General features: G+C 43.8%; 1 protein-coding gene across 1 annotated transcript in view; it reads right to left on the bottom strand.

Annotated features, from left to right (window-relative positions):
• KLHL6 (kelch like family member 6) overlaps window positions 1-23,173 on the bottom strand; it is a 55,228-nt gene that overhangs the window by 19,044 nt on the left and 13,011 nt on the right. The window contains exon 2 of the mRNA XM_069472868.1: window positions 10,217-10,382. Coding sequence (XP_069328969.1) covers window positions 10,217-10,382 — 166 coding nt within the window. The remainder of the gene's footprint in view (window positions 1-10,216; window positions 10,383-23,173) is intronic.

Below are 23,173 nucleotides of genomic sequence, written 5' to 3'. Positions count from 1 at the left end.
CTCAATAGAGTTTCAGAACTTACACTAGAAAAATAGTTTTGAAAGAAACACCAATTAGTGGTAAGAACCTAGCCCTTTGAGCTTCAAAAGCCAGAATCCTCAAGAGTGAAGGCACAAAGTTTATGCAAAGACAGTAGACACAAGAGAGTGCATGATGATGTAAGGGTCAGCTCTTCCCACACTGGAGGAGACAACGATTCCCAGCCCAGGAAGATGGAGAAGAAAGAGAGAGTCCAACAATAGAGTGAGAAGCAGGTGTAGGTCCCTGAGATGACACCTCGCCTCTCATCCCAGGCCAAAACTCCAGAGTGAGAGGGATGCCAAAAGCCCCTTACAGGTGGTAGGTCTGAGAACAAAAGAATTGGCCCTTGATTGCCAAGTTAAGACCAGAAAAGTAGCAGCAGTCCAGAACAGCAACAGCGGATGAGGAACTGGAATGTGTTGTTCTAGACACAGGGGCCTGTGGCAGTTGCTCCAAGTTCCCTGTAGTTCTGGATTGGCACAAGAGAGCAAATGAAAGTGTCTTGTGTGCCCCTGAGAGGGGCACAGATGCTGATGAGATGACTGGCAAACCTGAAGAGGCCTTGCAAACAGGACAAAGAGAGTGCAAAGTGACCTGCAAGGACTGGGGACTTCAGCTAATGCCAGTGGGGAAGGGGTGGAAGACCAGAGAGAGATGGATGGGAACACAGATGCTCCAGCAGGCGCTGGCGTGGACCAGTGATGCAGGTGGCCATGGTAAGCCCAGGCCAGACCCTCTTTCCACGGTGTCCTGGTGCTGTATACTTGCCCCCTGGAACTATATAAGCACCCAATCCTGAATTGCTCAAGCTTTCCTCTATCATTAAGTTGACTACAATCCCTGCCACTGGTAAGATGGGAAGTTTGAGACAAAGATTAAGTTCAATAATAGAAAAATAATAGATTAAATCACAATATTTTTGCACACTTGAATTTGTAGCCCAAGATTCAGACCCTCTATACTGGTTATAACTCAAAAAGAACAATATGAAATTCAAAAACAGGCAAAACTAACCCACGGTAAATGCTAGAGCACTAGTTACCCTGGGGATATCCTGTCTAGGGAGGATATGGGGAGAGTTCTGAGATCCCAGGAATGTTCTAAGTCTCCATCTGGATGGTGGTTACATGGGTGAATCCTCAAGCTGTATCCATAAGATGTGTGCATTTTACAGAATATAAATTATACCTAAAAATAAAAAAGAGTAAACAATTGAGATCAAACACTGAGAAATGTAAAACTGAAAGAGACGTTGTGTGGTCAGCAGCAAGCTCACTGTGGGGACACCTGGTGGCCCCAAGTGTCTGAGGTTCCCCAGAGGGTGTTGGGCCAGAGGGCTGGCAGCTGGGCCAGCCTTGCCCCGACACACTCTCACGGAGCACCGCTGGTCTCAGAACCTTCCACTAGGCAGCCCTCCCTGAGGCCACCCTCCCTGGAGGCCCCTGCCACCTTCAGGATGGTGGCTTGGCTCAGGCCTCGCTCTGAGGGATGGACATGGTTGGTGTGTGCAGTGGAGGACACACGGGCTACACACAGGCAGAAAGAAGTAGCTCTGCACATACTGACCTGCAGCTAATCTCCAAAATATATTATGAAGCAAAACAGATGCAAAATAGAGTGCATAGTATGCCTACATTTGTTTTTAAAATGGAGGCCATGAGTGGGAGTGATTTATGTACACGCAGACTGGTATATGCACGGAATACAAAGAACAGCAGGACACCGTTAACAGCAAAGATGGCACAATGCCATTGCCTTCCCTTCTGTATTTCTGAATTTGGAATGGCAGTATGTTTTTCCCATTCAAAAGAGCAAGTAATTTTTTTAAAACCACAAAATGATTCCAGCAACCTACAAACTGCTGTCCCTTATGGTGCCTTCAAGCATGAAAATAGTCCCAGTTTTCTACATCTGAGACTTCACAGCAAGTAGTCCAGAGGCGGTAGAAATCAGGTGGGTTATACAGACATTCTGAAGCCCACAGCACTCTTCTTTTGTTTTCATAAGAATTGACACTATCCCACTAAATAGTGTGTTTATCCAAAGGAAAAAAAGACATTTTTTTCAAAAAGACACTTGCACTGGAATGTTTATAGCAACACAATTCACATTTGCAAAGATGTGGAATCAAGCCAAGTGCCCATCAATACATGAGTGGATTGATAAAATGTGGTATATTTATACCATAGAGTCAGCCATAAAAAGTGGTGATCTTTTGTATCTTTTGTAAAAACTTGGATGGAACTGGAGGCCATTCTTCTTAGTGAAGTATGGCAAGAATGGAAAAACAAACACCACGTGTACTCAATACTAAATTGGAACTAATTGCTCAACACTTATATGCACATAGGGAAGTAAAATTCAAGGGAAATCAAGTAGGTGGGAGGGGGGAGGAGGGGATGGGTAAATTCACACCTAACGGATACAATGCACACTGACTGAAGGGCAGGCACACTTGTAACTGACTCAAACTGTACAAAGGCAAATTATGTGACCAAAACGTATGAACCCCATAAAATTCTGAAATAAAAAATGCAAAAAAAAAAGAATTTGCAAAAATAGTTTAGAGGGTGTTTGTGTACCTTTCACCCAGTTTTCCCCAATGATAATATCTTATACAATCATAGAATGGTGTCAAAACCCAGAAATTTATGTTGGCACAATGTAACATCTATACCTTAGTATAGATGTTATTTGGATTTTGCAGTTTTTACATGTAGAATTTGTTTTGTTTTATTTGATTTGGTTTTGGTGTTTAAAAGTTTCCTATAATGTACAGAAAGGACTGGACAGGATTAGGTACGGATTCAGGGGACCAGTTCAGAGATAAAGAAGCAAAGACCAGTTGATAGATGAAGGTATCTTAACCTAGAAGTGGCTAGGTTAAGAAATATTTAAGAAATGGATTTTAGAAATATTTAGGAGGTAGAAATGATCAATGAATCTTGGTGATTTGATATGGAATGTGAGAGAGGAGATCCGACACAGATCAACACTCATGTGCATATACGATGGTAAAATTCAACAGAAATCAAGCAGGTGGGAGGGGGAGGAGGGGATGGGTAAATTCACACCTAATGGGTACAATGCACACGATATGGGTGATGGACACACTTACAACTTTGACTCAGACTGTATAAAAGCAATTCATGTGACCCAAACATTTGTACCACCATAATATTCTGATATTTAAAAAAATAAAAATAAAAACAGACAAAAAAGGAATTGAAACTGATAGGAAAATTGAGCAAAATAGCCTCAGAGAAAAACTTACTAATTTTTGTCTAGAAAGTGAAAGAAACTTGGAAAATTTCTGAGCTCAGGGATTACCAGAATAGGTAAACAATAAAGAGAGCTCGCGTTGTCTCTGTGTGTGTCTGTCCTCGCTTACCTCTCTCAGGAAAACCAGCCTCCCTGTGGAAAGCTCATCGCTTGGGAGAGAACAAAAGAAGGAAGAGGAGGAGGAGGCAGGGGAGGAAAAAAGACTTCATGCCAAAATACTTCCACATATATTAAAGATATAAATATCAAAGCTGTAAACATAATAAGACTAAATGAAATTATAAGTGAATAAGCGTATCATCAAGCAATGGGAAAGTCTTTTCTAAAAGTGCACTCCAAAGGCAAAAGTCATCAAGGAAATGATCAACAGGTCTGACTAAATACTAGTTCTAAACTTTCATACATTAAAAAAGCCATACTTTATTAATGAAATTATGAGTCAAATGACCAGTGGAAAAATATTTGCAACATGCATTATAAAATATTACAGGCTTTCATATCTAAAGGGTTTGTATAATTCTCCTGAAAAATCACCCAAAACTGAAAGAAGAAGGAAAAACAGAAACACAAGCACCATCCTCAATGAAACCAGGAGACAGCAGTAACCTCAAACCACAAAATATGAAGATTGGTAAGCGACTTTTCTGAGAGGAGGAAAGTGGGAACAAGTGTCTAAAGAGGAACAAATTGGTCTCTCGGAACCCCCAAAAACAGGAATATTAAAGTCTCAAGGAGCCAGGAAGGCAAGGGTAGGTGGGGCTGATAGCAGGGCGTCGGTTTAATGAGTTAAGTCTATTGTCTTCCTCCCCATCTCTTGCAGTTCAACAATTTCCATTCCCACTCCCATTGGAGAAGAAAGTTTATTTTCTGGAGAAGCCAGACCAGAGAGGATCGGGACCCAGGGACACAGGAAACTGAGGAAGACACATGTGACATCATACTGAAAATAAGGAGGTTAAATAAAGATTTGCACCCACACTCATACACGCAGTCCACAATACATGCAGCAAAGTCCAACAGATACTGACATATGTAAATCCCCAATAAAAAAAAAATATATATATATTGGCAAGCCATCGATGGCCCTGCTAAAACTCTCCCATTCACTAGCCTCCCACCCTAGCCCCTGTGCACTGAGCTTCAAACTAGCATATTAAGGCCTCTCTCTTAAATGTGACTAGGCAGCCAAAGATCAAATAATCAAAGGAGTATTTGAAGAAATCCTCAGTAGTGAGTTGAATGGTGGCCCCTCAAAAAATATGTCCATGTCATAATCCTCAGAACCTGTAAATATTACCTTATATGGCCAAAGAGTGGACATTACTTTATATGGCACAAGATGTGATTAAGGTAAGGAGCTTGAGAGGAGGAGCTTATCCAGTATGATCTGGGTGGGCCCCAAATGTAATCCCATGTGTCTTTATAAAACACACACAGAGAAGGCATGCAGATGAGGAGGAGGCAATGTGGCCACAGATGCAGAGATCGGAGTTGTACGGCCAAAAGTAAAGGCATGCCAACAGCCACCAGGAACTGGAAGAGGGAAAAAAATTCTTCCCTAGAGCCTCCAGAGGGAGCACATTCCTGCTGACACCTTGATCTTGGACGTCTGGCCTCCAGAACTCGGAGGGAATAGATTTCTGTTGTTTTAAACCACCTAGTTTGTGGTCATTTGTTATGGCAGCCCTAGGAAACTGAAACTCCCTCTAAGATGGAAGTTGGAGACCTAAGCAAACAAGCAAAGGAACTCACAGGGAAGAGAGAAAACAGACAAAAACTCCAACTATAATATAATAGCTTCAAAGGAATAAGAAACAAGAGTAGGAATCTACTAAAATAAATAACAAGGACTCTTAGAAACTAAAAATATGGTGGCAGAAATAAACAATTCACAGAAGAGGTGAAAGATAAAGTCTGAGGAAATCACCTAGAAAGTAGAACAAAAAAACTAGAGATGGTCAATAGGAGCGAGAAGTTAAGAAAAAATAAAAATAAATACAGGAGGCCCAACACCTAACTAATTATAGCTCCAGAGGAGAGAATAGATAAAAGAGTTGGAAAGATGGTATTAAAGAGATAATACAAAAAAATTTCCAGCTGGGCCTGGTGGCTCACGCCTGTAATCCTAGCACTCAGGGAGAACAAGGCTGGAGGATCGCTTGAGGTCAGGAGTTCAAGACCAGCCTCAGCAAGAGTGAGACTCTGTCTCTACAAAAAATAGAAAGAAATTAGCTGGGCAACTAAAAATATAAAAAATTAGCCATGCGTGGTGATGCACGCCTACAGTCCCAGCTACTCAGGAGGCTGAGGCAAGAGGATCGCTTGAGCCCAGGAGTTTGAGGTTGCTGTGAGCTAGGCTGATGCCATAGCACTCTAGCCTGGGCAACAGAGCAAGACTCTGTCTCAAAAATAAAAAAAGAAAATTTTCTGGAATTGAAAGACTCGAGTCTTCAAATTGAAAGACCTATTGTGTCCAACACAATGAATGAAAATAGATCTGTAGCTATTATAAGTGCTGTTGCAGAAATGCATCAATTGACATGAAAAAAATGATTATAATACCATACAGGGGAAATAAACAGATTAAAAACCTGGTATCAAATAGGAGCCACCCATTCTTACAAAATATGTAACAGGTAATAATATGGAGCAATGCTTTCAAAATGCCAAAAGAAAATTATTTTCAACCTTAAATTTAATTTTGTCAGTGAAGTAAAAAGGTAGTACAAGCATTTTTAGACATTTAACTCTCTGAAAATTCATCTCCTATACATTCTTTCATTATAAGCTATTAAAGATTATGCTCCTTTAAAATGAAGGGGTATACAAGAAAGTGCAAGACATGGTGACTTAGTTCGGCTGCTGTAAAAAATTACCGCAGACTGGGGGCTTTATAAACAACAGAAGTTTATTTCTCATAGTCTGGAATCTGAAAGTCTAAGATCAGAGTGTCAACATGGTCCAGTTCTGGTGAGGGCTGTCTTCCAGTTGCAGATTGTTGACTTTTTGTGATATCCTCACATGAGGGAGAAAGAACTCTCTGGAATCTCTTTTATAAGGGCACTAATCCCATTCAGGAGGGCTCCATGCTCACAACCTAATCAACTCCCAAACGCCCACCTCCCAATACCATCACATTGAGAGTTAGGATTCCAACATATGAATTTTAGGGGGACACAAATATTCAGTCCGTTGCACATGGGACCCAGAAACAGGAAATTCATGTAGAAAAGAGGTAAAAGGAACTACCAGGATAACAGCAAAGGGAAGACCCAGGGTAACAGCCAAGCAACAGGCCTGGAAGAGCAGCCAGCGCAAAGAAGAGCAGGCCAGAGGGAAGAGTTATCTAAACTTGATACATCAAAACACAGCAATGTATACAAATCATTTAGAACTATGGAAGTAAATAAAAGAAGAAACATTTAAAATAAGTGAAACTAATTGTTCCAGAAGAGTGGGCTAATGGAGGGGGTGGGAACCAGAGCTTGTCACATTTTAAGACTTTTAGCTATAGTTGACTTTTTAAGCTTGTATTAGTTTCCAAGGGCTGCCATAACAAATTAATACAAACTTGGCAGCTTAAAAAAATATAAATTTATTTTCTTATAGTTCTGGAAGACAGCGGTCCAAAATCAAGTTGTCAGCAGGGTTGGTTCCCTCCAGAAGCTCCGAGGGAGAATCTGTTCCATGGCTGTCTCCTGGCTTCCTGGTGGCTGCTGGCAACCCTTGATGTCCCTGCTTTGGGGCTACATAACTCCAATCTCTGCCTACATCTTTACCTGGCCTTCTCGCTCTGTCTCTGTGTCAAATCTCCCCTCCCTTCTTTTATAAGGACACCAGTCGCTGGACTTGAGACTTACCCTAAATCCAATACGAGATTTCGAGATCCTTAACTTAGTTACTTCTGCAAAGACCCTATTTCCAAATAAGGTCACATTCATAGGTATCAGGGGTTAAGACTTGGACATATCTTTCTAGGGGACACAGTTCAACCCACTACAAAGCTATTTATATGAACTACTTTGGACATCAGTATTTATTTCTTTAGCATGTACGTTTTAAAGTTTTTAATATCTATTTCCAAAGTGACTCCCATAAAGAGGTTTCCATTTAGATTCCCACCAGCAATGGATGCAAGTGCCTGTTCCCCTCACCTTTGCACACACTGCATATTACACTGCATACACTCTCGGCCAACGTGATACACAAATGTGCTTTTATTGTTGACTTAATCTGCCTTTTGGGTTACTAATGAGGTTTGGCATTTAAAAATATATTTGTTGACAATTTGATCATGTCCTTAGTTTGTGTCCTTAGTTCATTTTATTTCTAGTAAGACATTCATCTCATCTATATGAAATAAAAATAAAAGGTTGTTTATGACAACATTGGTTTGAACAGTCAAGTCTGTGAAAACAAACTAAGCTTTCAGCTTTAGGAATTGATTCACTAAATTATTATATCACTGAATTCTATCCAGCTATTATAAATGTCATTATAGAAATGTATCTAACATGAAAAGATGATTACAATATGGGTAAAATAAACAGATTAAAAGCAGTGTGTCCAATGGGACACTATTTTTCTAAAATAGGTATGTAATAGGTAATAACATTACAAACACGTATATAGAATTTACCATGTACCAGGCACTATTCTAAACATTTTATAAATATTCCAACAACTCTATGTAATAGGCTCTATTGTCATCCTTGTTTTGCCAAAAAGGAAACTGGAGCACAGAGACATTATGACTTGCCCAACATTATACAGCTGGTAAGTGGTGGAGCTGAGATTTAAATCCAGGCAGTCTGGCTCCAAAGCTGTGGTATTAACCACACCCTGCTAGCTGCCTCTGTCCGCATCAGTGCATGGAAGAGCATCTGGAAGTATATATCCAAAGAAGCTGTCATACTGTTCTGAATAGGAGGGGATTATAGGTAGTTTTTATGTTCTTTTTGCTTGTAAGTGTTTCTAATTTTTCTGTAATGAGTTTGTAATGTTGTTGCAATTAAAAATACTAAAAATTGCATTTTGAACAGAAAAATATTTCTCCTTAGCTTATCGTTTAGGACCTGCTTTTAGCTAGTGGGAAAAACAGGAGACCTGGCCACTAGTCCCAACTTTGTCCCTCAAGGCACATGGAAATACTCAATGAAATTTGTATTCATTGAGCATCTGCTTTGGGTTCAGACACTATACTTGAAGCAATAAGTGCTATTACTATTATTATTTTCAGTGTTCCCTGTTCATCTTTAAACAAGTCAGCAACCCTCTCTGGGCTCCAGAAAAGGAGATTAGCATGGAAACAGCAGCTGTGGCTAGACTGGATAATGGTACATAGGATGAGTGTGCTTGAGGTTATTGGCCCTTTTCAGGGAGGCAGTGCAGAGGGGAAATATCTGTGTTTTAGAGAAAGTTCAGAAAAAAGAACCATAAAATTTGAACTAGGTGGAGACCCTCTAACTGGGGAAGAGTCTCCCTGAAGCTAGATTGTGGGAGCAGTGGGCAGGAGGGGATGAGGTGGGGACGCTGAGCATGAAGTTGCTGTGTCCCTCCCTTCACATAATGAGGGATGATTTCCTGCGGGTCAGTGAGGCTGAGGGTGAGGCAGAGACGGACAGAGAAAGGGTAGGGGGTGGGCGTGTGGGTGTTAACTGACTTGGAGACATCGCCAGGGAAGGCAAGACCATCCCTGCTGGAAGTAACTTGCTCTGTATCTTTAAGATACCCCGAGGAAACTGAGCCATGAAATTGGCTGAAATTACAGCAACCCCTTACTCAGAATTCACCAGAGCTGTTTTGTGGTTGATTTCTCTGCCTCTTTCCACTTTCCATGCTTTGTTGGACCTTATAAATCCTACCCAGACTATAGCCTCAACAAAGCTAATTCTACTGCCAGTGGTCTTGAACCCTGGGCCCCTATTTCCCACATTCCCAGACTTTGGTTTTCTGTTCCCCTCAACTGTGACGACCCAAGTGGACACTACCTCCCAAAATCCCACACCATAGACAAGATCTGGTATTTGTCCCTGGTCCCTGGGAATGATCTGACCTGTCTCTGGACTCTGTTTCTCAGAAGTCTCAACAACCAGGCAATGAAACAATTTCTGCCTTAACCCAATGGAATCCAGTTCAGTGGTATAATTTTAGACTGAGACAAAGATGGTAACTTGGAATGAGACCCCTGTGATAATTGTGGGTACAACTGATATAATCTGTAGGTCTAATTACTTTATGAAGCTAAACATAATTATTATAATCAGATTGAAGAAAACATTACTGAATGGGAATGATAAATGTTACTTTAAAATAAAACTTAATTCTAAGGGTTCTCTAGAATCTTCTAGAATACCCCTTACTTCTCAATTCCCTTCTTTCACAGCTACCACCAAGTGCTGACCTCACAAGGTCCTGCTTCCCCCAGAACCCAGACACTGCTGCCCGAGAGACTGTGTGGCATCGTGGCCAGCACGTGGCCCCTGGACTCAGAAAGCCCAGGGTTCAAATCAGTCTTCTCAGTTATTGTCTATGTGGCTTACTTTCCCCACCCTTAAAATGGGGAAAGTAAACACCTCTTCAGGTTGTACTAAGGATTAGAAGTTATGAGTATGAACAGCTGATTACAGCCCTGGGCTCCAATTAGGCCTCTGCAGGTTGTAGTCATTGTTCCTGGAGTCAGCAGGCAAGTGTAGGTTGTAGACACCAAGCTCCCCTGGCACCATCTCACCACCTCTCAGAAAATTTCCAAATAAGCATCTTCTGACTTTCAAGTAAGCACAAGCCCAGCTAAGTGTGCGTTGGGGGAGGGTGTCAAAGGTACAGGCCTGGGAGCCAGTCCAGGCACGTCTCTAGGGAATCGCTGCTTTCACCTGCTTCAGAGATGAACACCAAGCCCGTTTGTTCACACACCTGGAAGAGATTAGCAGCTTCCAGGACCCGCTGCACGTTCTGCTTGGTGATCAGCGCCTTGCTGGTGTAGGTGTAGTCCAGGAGCATGTGCATGGTCTCAGCATCGACCCCTTTGATAATGATCCTCTTCTCATACTTTTCCTTCAAGTCATTGCAGAACATGGCCCTGGAAGAGAAACATGTGAATGTGAATCCTATCAGGACCCTTGGTTCCAGGCCTAAAGAAATCCCTTTTCAGACTCATCCATCTGTCCTCATGGGACAGGGAGGGTCCCAAGTCCAGGACCTGGGCTGATGGCTGTGTTTCTTCAGCACCGCCACACATCAGACATTCAGTCAATGCTTACCGAATGGAACTGAATGTCCTGCTCTGCCATGCCCAACTGCTGTGGTCCCCAAAGCCAGTCTCTGATTTATTTTATTGACATTTATTGGCTCAAAGTACAAGGGATTCATCTGGGGGCATCGTGGGATTCCTGAGCCTCATCTGTTTTTTTATTCCCAACACCCAAACAGCATTTCTGATTCAGTTCTTGGTTCTCACACCAGCTCTCCTCTGGCCTGGAGCCTGGCCCCACATCCTGGCTTAGCCAGCTGGGGCCCAGATACCCTGCAGGAGTGTGAATGGCTTGTCCATGGGCTCCCAGTCGCAGTTGGGAGCCTTGAATTCCCTCATCTTAGGACAGAACCCCTCAGGGCCATAACTCTGTCTCACCTCTAGACTATTCCTTTCCTGCTCCCTCCTCAAAACTGAACTTTTGGAATTTTAGTCTCTACCTTGGAAGCAGGAAAATAGGAGAAAAGGATGTCAGTTTTAGCATTAGATGAACCAAGATTTGAATACCAACCAGCTCCACCAACTCAGAAGTTGGACATGTTACTTAATCTCCATGAGCTTCAGTTTTCTCATCTGTAATGGAGATTTTAATAGCTATTTTCAAAGTTTTTTGTAAGGATTAGCCCCATAAATAATTGATAAGTAGGGACATAGAGTTTCTTTTTTCACTCCATGCCAGGCTCATATGTGAATTCATCATGCTTCTCGGATGTTGACATTCGAACTGTTAGTCCTTCTCAGGGAATGTGTGAGCAGTTTTATTTATTTTTAAAATACATTTAAAACTTGCCATGCTTCTGAAAAGATTTCTGGAATTCTGAAAACTTAACTAGTACCAAAAATATGGCAAGACTGCATAAATTAAAAGCAGAAGGGAAGAAGATAGAAAAACATGAGTTATAAAATACGAAGATAATCTGTGAGTGAGACTAGAAATGTCAACCACAATAGCTGTTGCACTGTCATTACAGGTGGTCAGTTACACAATTCATAATTCTGATGATAGATTTTTAACAAAGCCAAGTGCTCAGAAGAATTATTATTGTTCTTAGCTTTAAAAACTATATGGAATTTCTCCTGGGGATGAACAACAGCCTCACAACATTCTTATTCCGTGAGGCTGGTCCCTAATCGCTATAGCTGAGACAGTTCCTTCAGTCTTATTCTCACAAAAACCTGTTCATTCTCTCTTGTTCTCCCAGTGGCTGTGAGACTCCAGCAATTCCATAAGCTGTGACAGCACAGCTTATAAATACAAGTCCTTGGAGGCTCTGGAATTCAATTTCTTTCAATCTGCCCTGCATTTACAGAGCACCCACTACATGCAGGATACTGGGCTAGGGCCACAAGGGATTTAAACTTTAGGCAGTGCTCTGGCCTGAATTGTGTCCCCCTAAAACTTACACATTGAAACTCTAAGCCCCAAATGTGACTATATTTGGAGATATGGCCTTTAGGAGGTGATTAAGGTTAAATGAGGCCATCAGGTTGAGATCCTAATCTATTAATTAAGATCCTTATAAGAAGAAGAAGAAAAGAGACCAGATTTCTCTCTCTCTCTCTCTCTCTCTCTTTCTCTGCAGCAAGAAGGCAGCCACCTGCAAGGCAGGAAAAGAGCCCCCACCAGAACCCAGCCATGCTGGCACCCTGATCTCGGAATTCCAGCCTCCAGAACTGTGAGAAAATAAATTTTTGTTGGTTAATCCATCTAGTGTGTGGTATTTTGTTACGGCAACCCACGCTAAGACAGATTTTGGTACTGAGAAGTGGGGTGCTGCTGTAACAAATGCCCCAAAATGTAGAAATGGGTACTGGGTAGAGGCTGATGGAGTTTTGCCGAATGGTAGAAAAAGCCTAGATTGCCATGAACAGAATGTAGGTAGAACTATAGGCATTAAAGATTATTCCGGTGAAGTTTCAGACAAAAATGAGGAAGAAGTTATTGGAAACTGGAGGGAGGAAAGGTGATCAATGTTGTAAAGTGCCACAGAACTTGACTGAGCTGTGTTCCAGTGTTTTGTTGAAGATAGAACTTGTGAGTGGTGATATTTAGCCAAGGAGATTTCTGGACAGAGTGCTGAAGGAGCAGCTTACTTCCTCCCAACTGCTTATAGTAAAAAGCAAGGGGAGAGAGTGTCAGAGTGTGAGTTTTGTGTTAAAAAATTATTAACCTATTATTTTGTTTTTGTAAAACTATTTGTGAAAGACAGTGTCCCAAGTGTGAAAATATAATACCCATGTTTTATATGACCAAGTCCTAAACTGCCCAGATTCTGTTATACCAGGACATAAGAGTAATGTAATACTACTTTTTGCCCCTGTAATTATACTTGTTCTGCCCCAATAATTTTTTTACCCACAATAAAAACTTTTTACTTTAAAGGCTCAAGGCTGCTCTCTGTGCCACCACCTTTGGCAGTACAGAGAGTAGTCGCTGGCCAACTAATAAAAACTCCTAATTTGGCTCAATTCGGTCTTTAGGTAGTCATTTCTCCCATCTCAGAGCATCACAGAGAGAAGAACTGAAGAACGGATTTTTAAGCAAAAAGGAACCAGAAAAAAGACTTGGAAAATTCCCAGCCTACCCATATTACAAAAGTTGAGAAAGCATGATCTGAAGAGAACACCAAGCCCGTGGTTGGACAATCGTTTGATACAATGCTATGGGATTACACGAGCAGCCACACTGCCACCCTGAGCTGACGGGGAGGAGACAGGACAAATGAAGGAAGACTGTCGGACTCCTGGACTGCTTGGATTTGACAGTATGGAATGACAGAGATACTTAGCTGCGAACATGCCCTGTTCTTCAAGAAGAGGGAATCACCCTAAGGATGATTCTGAAATCATCAGGACTGCTGCCTCGGTTTAAGAAGACAGATGACCTCCGCCAGAGCCTTGGGGGCAGGACCCCCACCTACAGCCATGGGAGGGGGCATGCTGCCACATCAGTGGGCCTGGAGGGCAGAGCATCAGATCAATCAGGATTATTCTCAAGCCTTAAAATCCAATGGAATTTACCTTGCTAGGTTTTGGACTTTCTCGGGACCCATCACCTCTTCTTCTTTCCTGTTTCTTCCTTTTGGAATGGAGATGTCTACCCTATGCCTGTCCCACCATTGTATTTTGGAAGCATATAACTTGTTTGGTTTCACAGGTTCACAGCAGGAGAGAAATTTTGCCTTAGGATGAATTGTACTTCAAATCTAACCCATTTCTGATTTAGATATTTAGATGGGACTTTGGACTTTCGCGTTAGAGTTGATGCTGAAATAAATTAAGACTTTGGGGGCTGTTGGGATGTAATGAATGAATTTTGCATATGAGAAGGACATGAATTTGGAGGGCCAAGTGTGAAACACCATGGGCTGAATTATATTCCCATCAAATTCTTACGTTGAAGCCCTACCCCCTACTGTGACTGTATTTGGAGATAGGGGGTTTGGAGGTAATTAAGGTAAAATGAGATCAAAAGGGTGAGATCCTAATCTGATGGGAAGTCTTTATAAAAAGAGAGATCTCTCTCTATTTCTTTTCATGCTCATGCACCAACGAAAGGCCATGCGAGGACATAGGGAGAAGGTGGTCGTCTGCACACCAGGAAGAGAGCCCTCCCCAGAAACCAAAGCATGCTGCTGGCAACTCGATCCCGGACTTCCAGACTCCAGAACTGTGAGAAAAGAAATTTCTGTTGTTTAAGCCACACAGTATATGGTATTTTGTTATGGCAGCCCAAGCTGACTTATACTGGCAGTCTCTATCAACCCCAAATCCTATGTTCACAACATAGCAAGGACATATATACACAAATGACTGTCTACAGAGGGTCATAAAAGACTACAGAGTGCTGTGGGGGCCAGGAATGGCTGCTCATGGAAAAGGAAAATTTTAACATGGGGAGATTGTGCATAGGATTTCTAGATAATAAGCACCATGAGTAGAGGCCTAAAGATGCAAGAGTTTGGGGCATGTAGAGAAAGAAAGAGGTATGTTATTCAGCGGGAACCCAGGGAATACGAGAGCGAGCAGTGAGAAAGCTGTCTGGAAAGGTAACCTGCGTCCAATTGAGGAGGGCCCTGGAGGCAGGCTAGAGGGTCAGGTTTTTCTTCAGTGGATAATGGGGAACCACTGAAGGTTGATAAGCGGAGGCAGGACTCCAAGAGAACATCCATAACAGGTGTGTTCTCACTTTAGTTTGCAGGTGATGGGTGCCACTGGAGTCAAGCGTTAACTGTACCTAAACAGAAGCAGGGGACTTGTGACAATGCCAGAGCCTTTTTTGAGAATATGTACTAATTGAGGCATTGGCCACACTGCTAGGGAGCTTCTCCAACCAGTTGTCACTGGACTTTCTAAGCTACAGACACATAAACAGGTACCTTAGACAGCCATCATCTCCTAGCCAAGTCATTGCAACGGGAAGGTCCCCACAGTGGAGCCCTGGTGATGGAATGTCTCCCCCAAACTAGAACTTCCATCCCAACACAGAGGGGATTACACCACCACTCCTGCTCCTCCTCCCTTTCCCACGCCTCCTGTTTACCTCTGGAAATTCACTCATCAGTTTCTTTCCCTTTTTTCCTAATCTGCGAAACAAAAGTAACTGCTTATGGCTTCCCCAAAACAAACATCAAAAAGTCAAAGAGAGAGCGAGAGAAAGAAAATGACTTGACTTGCTGGTTTTTTGAAACTTTTGTTTTAGTTAGTGAGACCTTCTCCCTCTGGTCTCCCTCTGTCCTTCCTTCTCTCCCCACTTCTCTTTTCCCTCAACTGGCTTCTTTTTTTTTTTTTTTTTTTTTTTTGAGACAGAGTCTCACTCTGTTGCCCCGGCTAGAGTGAGTGCCGTGGCGTCAGCCTAGCTCACAGCAACCTCAAACTCCTGGGCTCAAGCGATCCTACTGCCTCAGCCTCCCGAGTAGCTGGGACTACAGGCATGCACCACCATGCCCGGCTAATTTTTTCTATATATATTTTTAGCTGTCCATATAATTTCTTTCTATTTTTAGTAGAGATGGGGTCTCGCTCTTGCTCAGGCTGGTCTCGAACTCCTGAGCTCAAACGATCCGCCCACCTCGGCCTCCCAGAGTGCTAGGATTACAGGCGTGAGCCACCGCGCCCGGCCTCAACTGGCTTCTTTCTCCTCACAAGACTATGATCGTGTGAAAGAAGGAGCAAATGTGAATTCCAGGGCTTGCAAATTTAATAAATCCCAGCCTGGAACCAGCGGAACCATGGTGTCATTTGGGCAGGTGACCGATTTACAAGCTATTTCTTCAACCATAAATCCTCCTGGCCAGCAGCACAGAGCTGTTTGCAGAACCACAGTCACGAGCCTTTAAAAGTGATATCATCTCCCACTCGCCTTGCTGCCTCCTGACTTCATAAAGAATCCTCCCTCACAACAACCAGATGATTTCTTCTCTGCTCAGCGTATCTTCCTTGGAGGAGTTGGGCGAGCTCACTCTCTGAGCCTCCCTTTGTTGCAGTCTCTAGAGCAACGCCGCCCAATACAAATGTAATGTGAGCCATATATGTTTTAATCATCACACTGCTAAAAAGCAAAAAGATAAAAATCAATTTTAATAGTATATTTTATTTAACCCAATATATACCTAAAATATTATTTTTGACATGTAAGAAATGTTTTTAAATTACCAATAAGATAATTTACATTCTTTTTTTCATGCTAAGTCTTCAAAATCCCTTGTGTATATTTTATACTTAAAGCACATCTCAGTTCAGACTTGCCACAATTCAAATGCTCAGTAGCCACAGGTAACTCGTGGCTACTGTGTTAGATGACGCAGTTTCAGAGCATCAGGTGTTGGGGGTCACCCAGATCTACAACCATCTCAGGAGGTAAAGTGAATGCCACCCAGATGAAAGTCATATATGTGAACACACAGAAAATCAGACATTCAGCAGAAGAGGGTAGGAAGTGATCATGGGTACAAATGAAGCTTCACATAACTGAGGCCACATATCTCTGGAGACCCACCGACATGAAATTTAGAAATGCTATTACACCTAGAATGTAATTTTAAGACTAGTGAGATTAGTGAAAGATGAATTTTGCTGAATCTGTATAATCTTAAACATTAAGATGAAAACTGGAAAAGTCTAATGGAGGATGGAGAGCTCTCTAATGTTAAGTGAGATATACATATATATATATGGACCAATTCAATGCCTTGCACACTGAGGGGCTCTTAAATGAAGTTGATGTATAGCCCATGCGACACATTATTGTGCTCTCTGGGGTCATCCAGACTCTTAATAAGGCTGTCACTGCTAGACGCAGCTTCTGAATTGTCTCTTAGAATCACAGTCACCAGATAACATCCCGCCCCAGCTCAACCCATCCCTGACTGGGCCTCTGGAACCCCCGGAAGCAAACCCTCTGGTGCTAGTGAGCAAGGGAGCAGGACAGGGAGGGGAGGAAGCCAAGCAAGACAAAAGTCACTTCAGCTGGATGCTGCAGGGACCTCTGGAGAATACACTCAGCGTCGCCCAGACAGGAGGCAGAGGCACTGGGCCATGACACTCCTGCACCACTGACAGTCTTTGGTTATGGGCCTCCCCGGAGTGGGCAAATTCTCAGGCACATCTGGCTTTCCGTGTAGGAGAGTTGGCATGTGCACAAGCAAAGGGGCTTCCAGAAGCCTGGGGAGCGAGGGGGAAGAAGAGCTGCCGCCTGGTTGATGGAAAGCAGAGGAGGCTGCAGTCTAGTCCAGGCTCTGATGCTCACTCACTAACTCACTTAGTGCACATGAGTAGACCTCATCTTCCTCATCTGTAAAATGGTATAATAGTCTCTACCTCAGTGAGCTGCTCAGAAGCATAAGATAATGTACACCAAGAGGTTAGCACGGTCGCCAGCACCCAGTCAGCACTCAAGGCATTTCAGACCAGATCAGAGGCATCTTGGCAGGCTGGTGGGGGGCACTTAGGGGTAGATGGGCTGGGCACCACACTGGCTGGCAACGCTAGACCTGCCAGCTTGTGGCCGGTGTGTATCCGGTAACTGCGTGTCAGAGTTGCTGCACTGCTGACCACCGTCCTTCCGGAGCAAGTGTAGGGCTAGGGCTGTGCACAAATGAGGCTAAAGACATGAGCTCAACAGGTGTCCCTGGGAAACAAAGAAAGGAAGTGTCCTTCCCTCCAGGGCTCTTTTTTGCCAGCTTTGGCTCCCCAAGTCCCAGCATTTTCCTGCTCTCCTCTGAGACTTTTTTCACTGATTTTATGCCTCTTAAGTACACTGTCCAGGCCATGGCCACCATGCTGAACACGGGTACGGTGAAACTGAGGAGAAACCCACACATCTCTCCCAGGCTACTCTCCCAGGCCTCCCCTGCTGTCCCAGGGTGCATGGAAACACCTAGGCAAAGCTTGGTCCCCACAGATTGTCAGCAATAGAATGGGGACCAGAACCTAGGGCCTAGGGAGCTAGCCCTAGCCGCTGAATCCCAGTGAGCCTAGAGCTCAACAGTGCATGAAAACCAGGAAAATCAGCAGGAGTTCAAGGCCGTCTTTGGGGAGTCAACTCAGTGTCAGCACCAAGTGGAGCAGCCCAAGTTTTGCTGAGAACACAGCTGGGTTAGTTGCTAATAAACTTACCTCTTAGCATACATGCAAGATACCGTGTGATAAAAATACTGTCTAGAAGGACACTGACCAATTCTCATGAGATTCTTATAAAACAGAGGTAGCTATTAGGATCCTCATTACAGTAGAAACAGTCTCACAGTAGTGAGCCCATTGCCCAATACTTCAGCAATGAGTCAGCGCCAACCCCAAATAGAGCTTGGGCCACAGCAGCCATGAAAATACCCACGGCCCGAGAATCTCCTGGGGTGAAGTCCAGCCATGGCTGCGAACACTCTGCCTGGCCCACTCTCCTCCAACCCCCCTGGGCCCCCTCCTCACTCCAAGTCTCTGCTCAATTGTCACCTCCTCAGACAGGCTCTCCCCAACGCTCCCCCAATCTAAAATCGTCACTCTCTAACATCTTCCCCTCCTCAATTTTTCTTCCTAGCTCTGTCACAACCTGAAATCATATTACATATCCATTTGGTAACTAGTTTAGCAATCGCCTGCCAACTAGAATGTGGGCTGATGGAGGGCAGAGCTGTGCCATGCTCATCACTGGATCCCAGGGGCTGGAGCAGAGCCCGGGACCGAGTGGGGGCTCAGTCCCTTGAGAAAATGAATGAATGAATGAGCAAACTTCTCCTTCCTAGTCCCTTCGCATTTGCTTTTGACCAGAATCTGCACCTCCAAGAATTATCAAACATCCCCTGCAGGATGAGACTGAGGAGGCCCTGCTAGGGAGCTCCTATCACACCCCCGAGTCTTAAGGAGGACACACTCGCACTCCAACATTCCGCTTACCTGCACTACTTAGGTGAGCTGTACATGTTCCTGTAGTTCCTAAACTTCACCAGCTCAGAATTTTTCACCCAGACCAATTCCTCTAAGGCTCACCCCTTCCCCAGACCTCCACACCTCTGAACTCTCTGCCTCCTGTAACTCTAACACCAATCGTAGCCCTATAAACAAACATCCACCCCATCACCCTCATTATCTCATTCCTACACTGGCTCCACTCTTGTCCGCCCCTGCTCCGTCCTTCCTCTGATGCCTTCACCATTCCCGTTTACCAGGAACTAACTCTTCCACTTCACTGAGATATTCTGTGTCGAAGCGGCTATATCATTAGTTGCAAAGTGAGTTAAATTCTATTTACGAAAACAAGTGTCCATATGTATGCAATCAGTTTAAAACTTAAAAAAAAAACTAGTCAGTATGTGCTGCACAATGAACACCATTGTTAAGAAAACATTATTGGATATAAACAAAATGTAGCCAACCAAAGGGGTTTCCATCGCAAAGAAAACGGAGAGTCAGCAGATGCAAGTGTGACCTAGCATGGCATAACACCACTCTCTATGGCCCCCAGCACCTCTTAGTTCAAGGCTTTAAAACCTTCCATTTGCTGTTTCTTGAGTTAATCCTAACCAAGGGAAGCACATAAACATTCAGCTCAACCCTGTTTCTGACCTCAAGCTGTTTCCTAAGTCCTATCGCACAGACCCCATCCCAACACTGAAGTCCCACTACGTCCTTGCCCTCCAGATACTCCAGCCTCAAGAAGTGGATCTCAAAGTGGTGTTCCCTGAACCAACCACATCAGAATCCTTTGGGTGCTTGTTAAGAATGTAGAATTCTGAACCCCATCCACCTTAGACCTACTGAATAAAAATCTCTGGTAGCAGAGCTGGGGATATGCATTTTACTAGGTGCCCCTGCCTCCCACCCATAATTTCTTTGCAAACCTAAGTCTAAGAACAACTGCACTAGAAAGAGGTTACCCTACTCTCCAGAACAGGCCCCCTTGGCTCACTCCTCAGAAGGAGACTGAACAAAGATCAAGGTCAAGGAAACAATTGGCCATAGTGCTGGTACAGATATGCCCCTGGAAAGTCCTCCCTGGCTGTAGATTCTCCGTTTCATTTTCTGAGAGCCAGCCCTCCTAGAATTCCATGAAGCTTAGGGCTGCCTCCAAAATAGGGTGAAAGCTTCCCAGCCCAGAAGGCTCAGAAGAAAGCAGGCTTTGTCTTGGCCTCTTAGGTCTTTCTCTAGCTTAGATGCACAGAAAAGGCCTTGTGACTTACATTCGAGTAGCACAGTTCAATGGCACTAGGAGTTCTTGGCACCAAAGCCCTATTAGTAACAAATGACGTGCAATTCTGTTCTTGTCTGCTGTGCACATGTAAATTTCCACACACCTGGAGAGATGCCTTCAGGGAAGCATTTGGGAGTTCACGGCCATCTCTCTTTTCACTCCAGAGACTAACAGTGCTCTACATCTCTCTCTCTGGGGACTAGAGCCAGCTCCTTGAAGACCCAGCCACAGGTTGAGTCTTTGCTCCAAACTGAAAGCTAGAACCCCAGAGCTGCCCCCACCTGGCACTAAGCATCACTGGGCCTTGAAAGAACTGTCTTCTGCCAAGCTTCTTACCCAAGTTCACTACTCTTCATGGATACTGCACATGGCCCCTTTGGGGACCAGAACTCTAGCTATGTTCCTGTAGAACTGGAATCCCTCCAAGGCCCCACTGGACCCTTGCCAATGCCTCAGCATGCCATGTAACTCAGCCCATCCAAATTTACGACAGAAAGAAGGGCTTGTTCTGTCCTGCCAGATCAGGCAAGATAGAACATCAGTCACAACAAATGCTTGTGGTCAGGCTTCAGGATGATTCAGTCACAAAGTTATAATGGACAGTTCTTGTTTTGCCTGCCCAACTCATTCCTATCCTGTTTAGTAGGAGCACACAGATGTTCCGTTGGGAACTATCCTTCCTCCAATATCAGTCTGGGAGGTTTGGGTGGAGTTGGCCTTGCCTAATAGACCAGGGGTGAGCACAGTCCAAGTTACATGTCCCCCAAGCCACACTGATTGGTTCGGGTGTGGGCACAGGAAGAAGCCATTCCAGTCAGAGCCAATTTCAGAATGTTCTCCGGAATTGCCAAGAAAGAGAAGCGCTCGTCCCACTGGGATTGCTGAGCTGGCAGAAAGGAAAGTTTAGAGATGCTGGTGGCCTTCTTATCTCCATGTAGGAAGATCCTCCTTAAGAGAAAAACCAACACAGACAAAACAGAACCAAGAGGGAGAGAGAGAGAGAAAATGAGTCCTGATGACATTAATTTGAGTACAAGGATCCAACTATGCCTGACATAAATATACCTAGACTTTTAAAAAATTACACAAGCTATTAAATTCTTTTATTTTCTTTATTCTGGAACCAGTTTGAGCTGAATATTTGTCACTTGCAATGCAGAGTCCTGACTGATACAATGGGCAAGAGAAAGCCTGAACAGCAATGGGCCCAAATGCCAAAGAAGGTAAAAGTGCCCAGAAAAAGAAAATTTTAAGTACTTTCAATATTGGTATACAAGGCCCTTCACGATCTGGTCTGTGCACTCCCTTGCCCACCCCATCAGGCAGCTACACCCAATGACTGGCAGTCTCCAACATGTGCATTTGTTCACATTGACACCCTTGGGCTCCAGGCAGGCCTTTCTATGTACAATCTATTGCATCTACTTTTTTAAAAATTCACATATACATATACATATATTTTTTTAGATGGGGTCTCACTCTGTCACCCTGGCTGGAGTGCAGTGTATAATCATAGCCTACTGCAACCTTGAACTCCTGGGCTCAAGTGATCTTCCCGCCTCAGCCTCCTGAGTAGCTGGGACTACACCACACCTGGCTGGATCCATTTTTAATGTATCTTCTCCTCTATTAGATTTGTAAGGATCTGAAACAAAGGGGTTGGATTTTATTTCTCTCTCAATTCATATTCAGTGGCCCATAGTAGACACTTAATAATTGTTGGACGGATGGAAAGATGAATGTATGTATGGATAGATGGACAGAAAGAAACCTACACATATAGCACAGTCCTATTCTTCAAGTAGGCCAAGTAGATTTGCCTATTCTACCCTACACTCTCTAAACCCACATTTCTTCTCTAACCTCATGAGAATAAATAACAACCAGCTCCTGAGTAACCTGAGCAAGGCATGTGTATTGCTGTATTATCTAGCAATTCTCTGAATTGGAACTCCAGGCCCACTGGTGTTTATCCTAAGTCTTCTTACCTTGGATTTTATATTATAAAGCATGATGGTTATTCTGTGCCTTAATTTGCTTTTGATTTTGCACATTTTCCACCTCCTTGCTGAGGATGAAACCTGCCCTCCCCTAACAAAACACCACTTCCCTCACGACCCTCTTCAGTGAGGTCTACTCAGAGTCTCACTTCCCCATTGGGCTGGGAACGGGTCTGCATTTGTGCTTACTGTCCACTACCACATCCTGACCAGGCTGTAGCCCTGAGATTCCACATCACCCTCTTTTATCAAACATTTTCCAACCCAACCTCCCACGATGCCATGTTGGCTTCCATATGACCACCATGTCATTATCCAGAAGTCAAGGATCAGCCTCTCTTAGAGATTATTTTGAGCATTGCCTGGTTCTGACCACTTAGAAACTTGAAAACTGGCACTGATCCCAATCTTCACCACAAGGCACTCAAATGTTGAGCACCTCCCCCCGCGCCCCAGTTGTAAAAGCTATCCCAAGGCAAAGATGATCATACATACATTTCAGACTGCTCCCTCTGCCAGCTGCCACAGAGGAATCTGGACTGCCAGGCCTGTTCCTTGGGCTTTTATGATTCAGAATCCAGAGGGAAATGGGAGGAAGACAGGAGCTCCTCCAGCTAGGAATGGAGAGCAGTTAGGTGAAGGAAGAGCTACCATGGATTGGGCTACATTCAGGGCTGCCCAGGCTGGGCTTAGTTGGGCTAAAATCCAGCCCCTGCTACACTTGCCAAGCCTTGTGCCCTAGTGTGGACTGTGACAGTCCCCCAAGAACTGGGCTCCTATTTCTAACTGATTCTCTCAGAAAACTTTTTAAAAGGATATTCATGGGCCAATAAGGCTTCAGAGGAAGCCACCCTAAAAGCCAGCAGTGGTCTCCATCACAGATGTGGAAAGGGGAGGGGAACAAATTTTAACAAGAGCTGTGGTGTATCTCTCCT

Source organism: Eulemur rufifrons, chromosome 7, assembly GCF_041146395.1.
Source record: "Eulemur rufifrons isolate Redbay chromosome 7, OSU_ERuf_1, whole genome shotgun sequence".
Taxonomy (NCBI): domain Eukaryota; kingdom Metazoa; phylum Chordata; class Mammalia; order Primates; family Lemuridae; genus Eulemur; species Eulemur rufifrons.
This window is presented reverse-complemented; position numbering and strand designations above follow the sequence as displayed.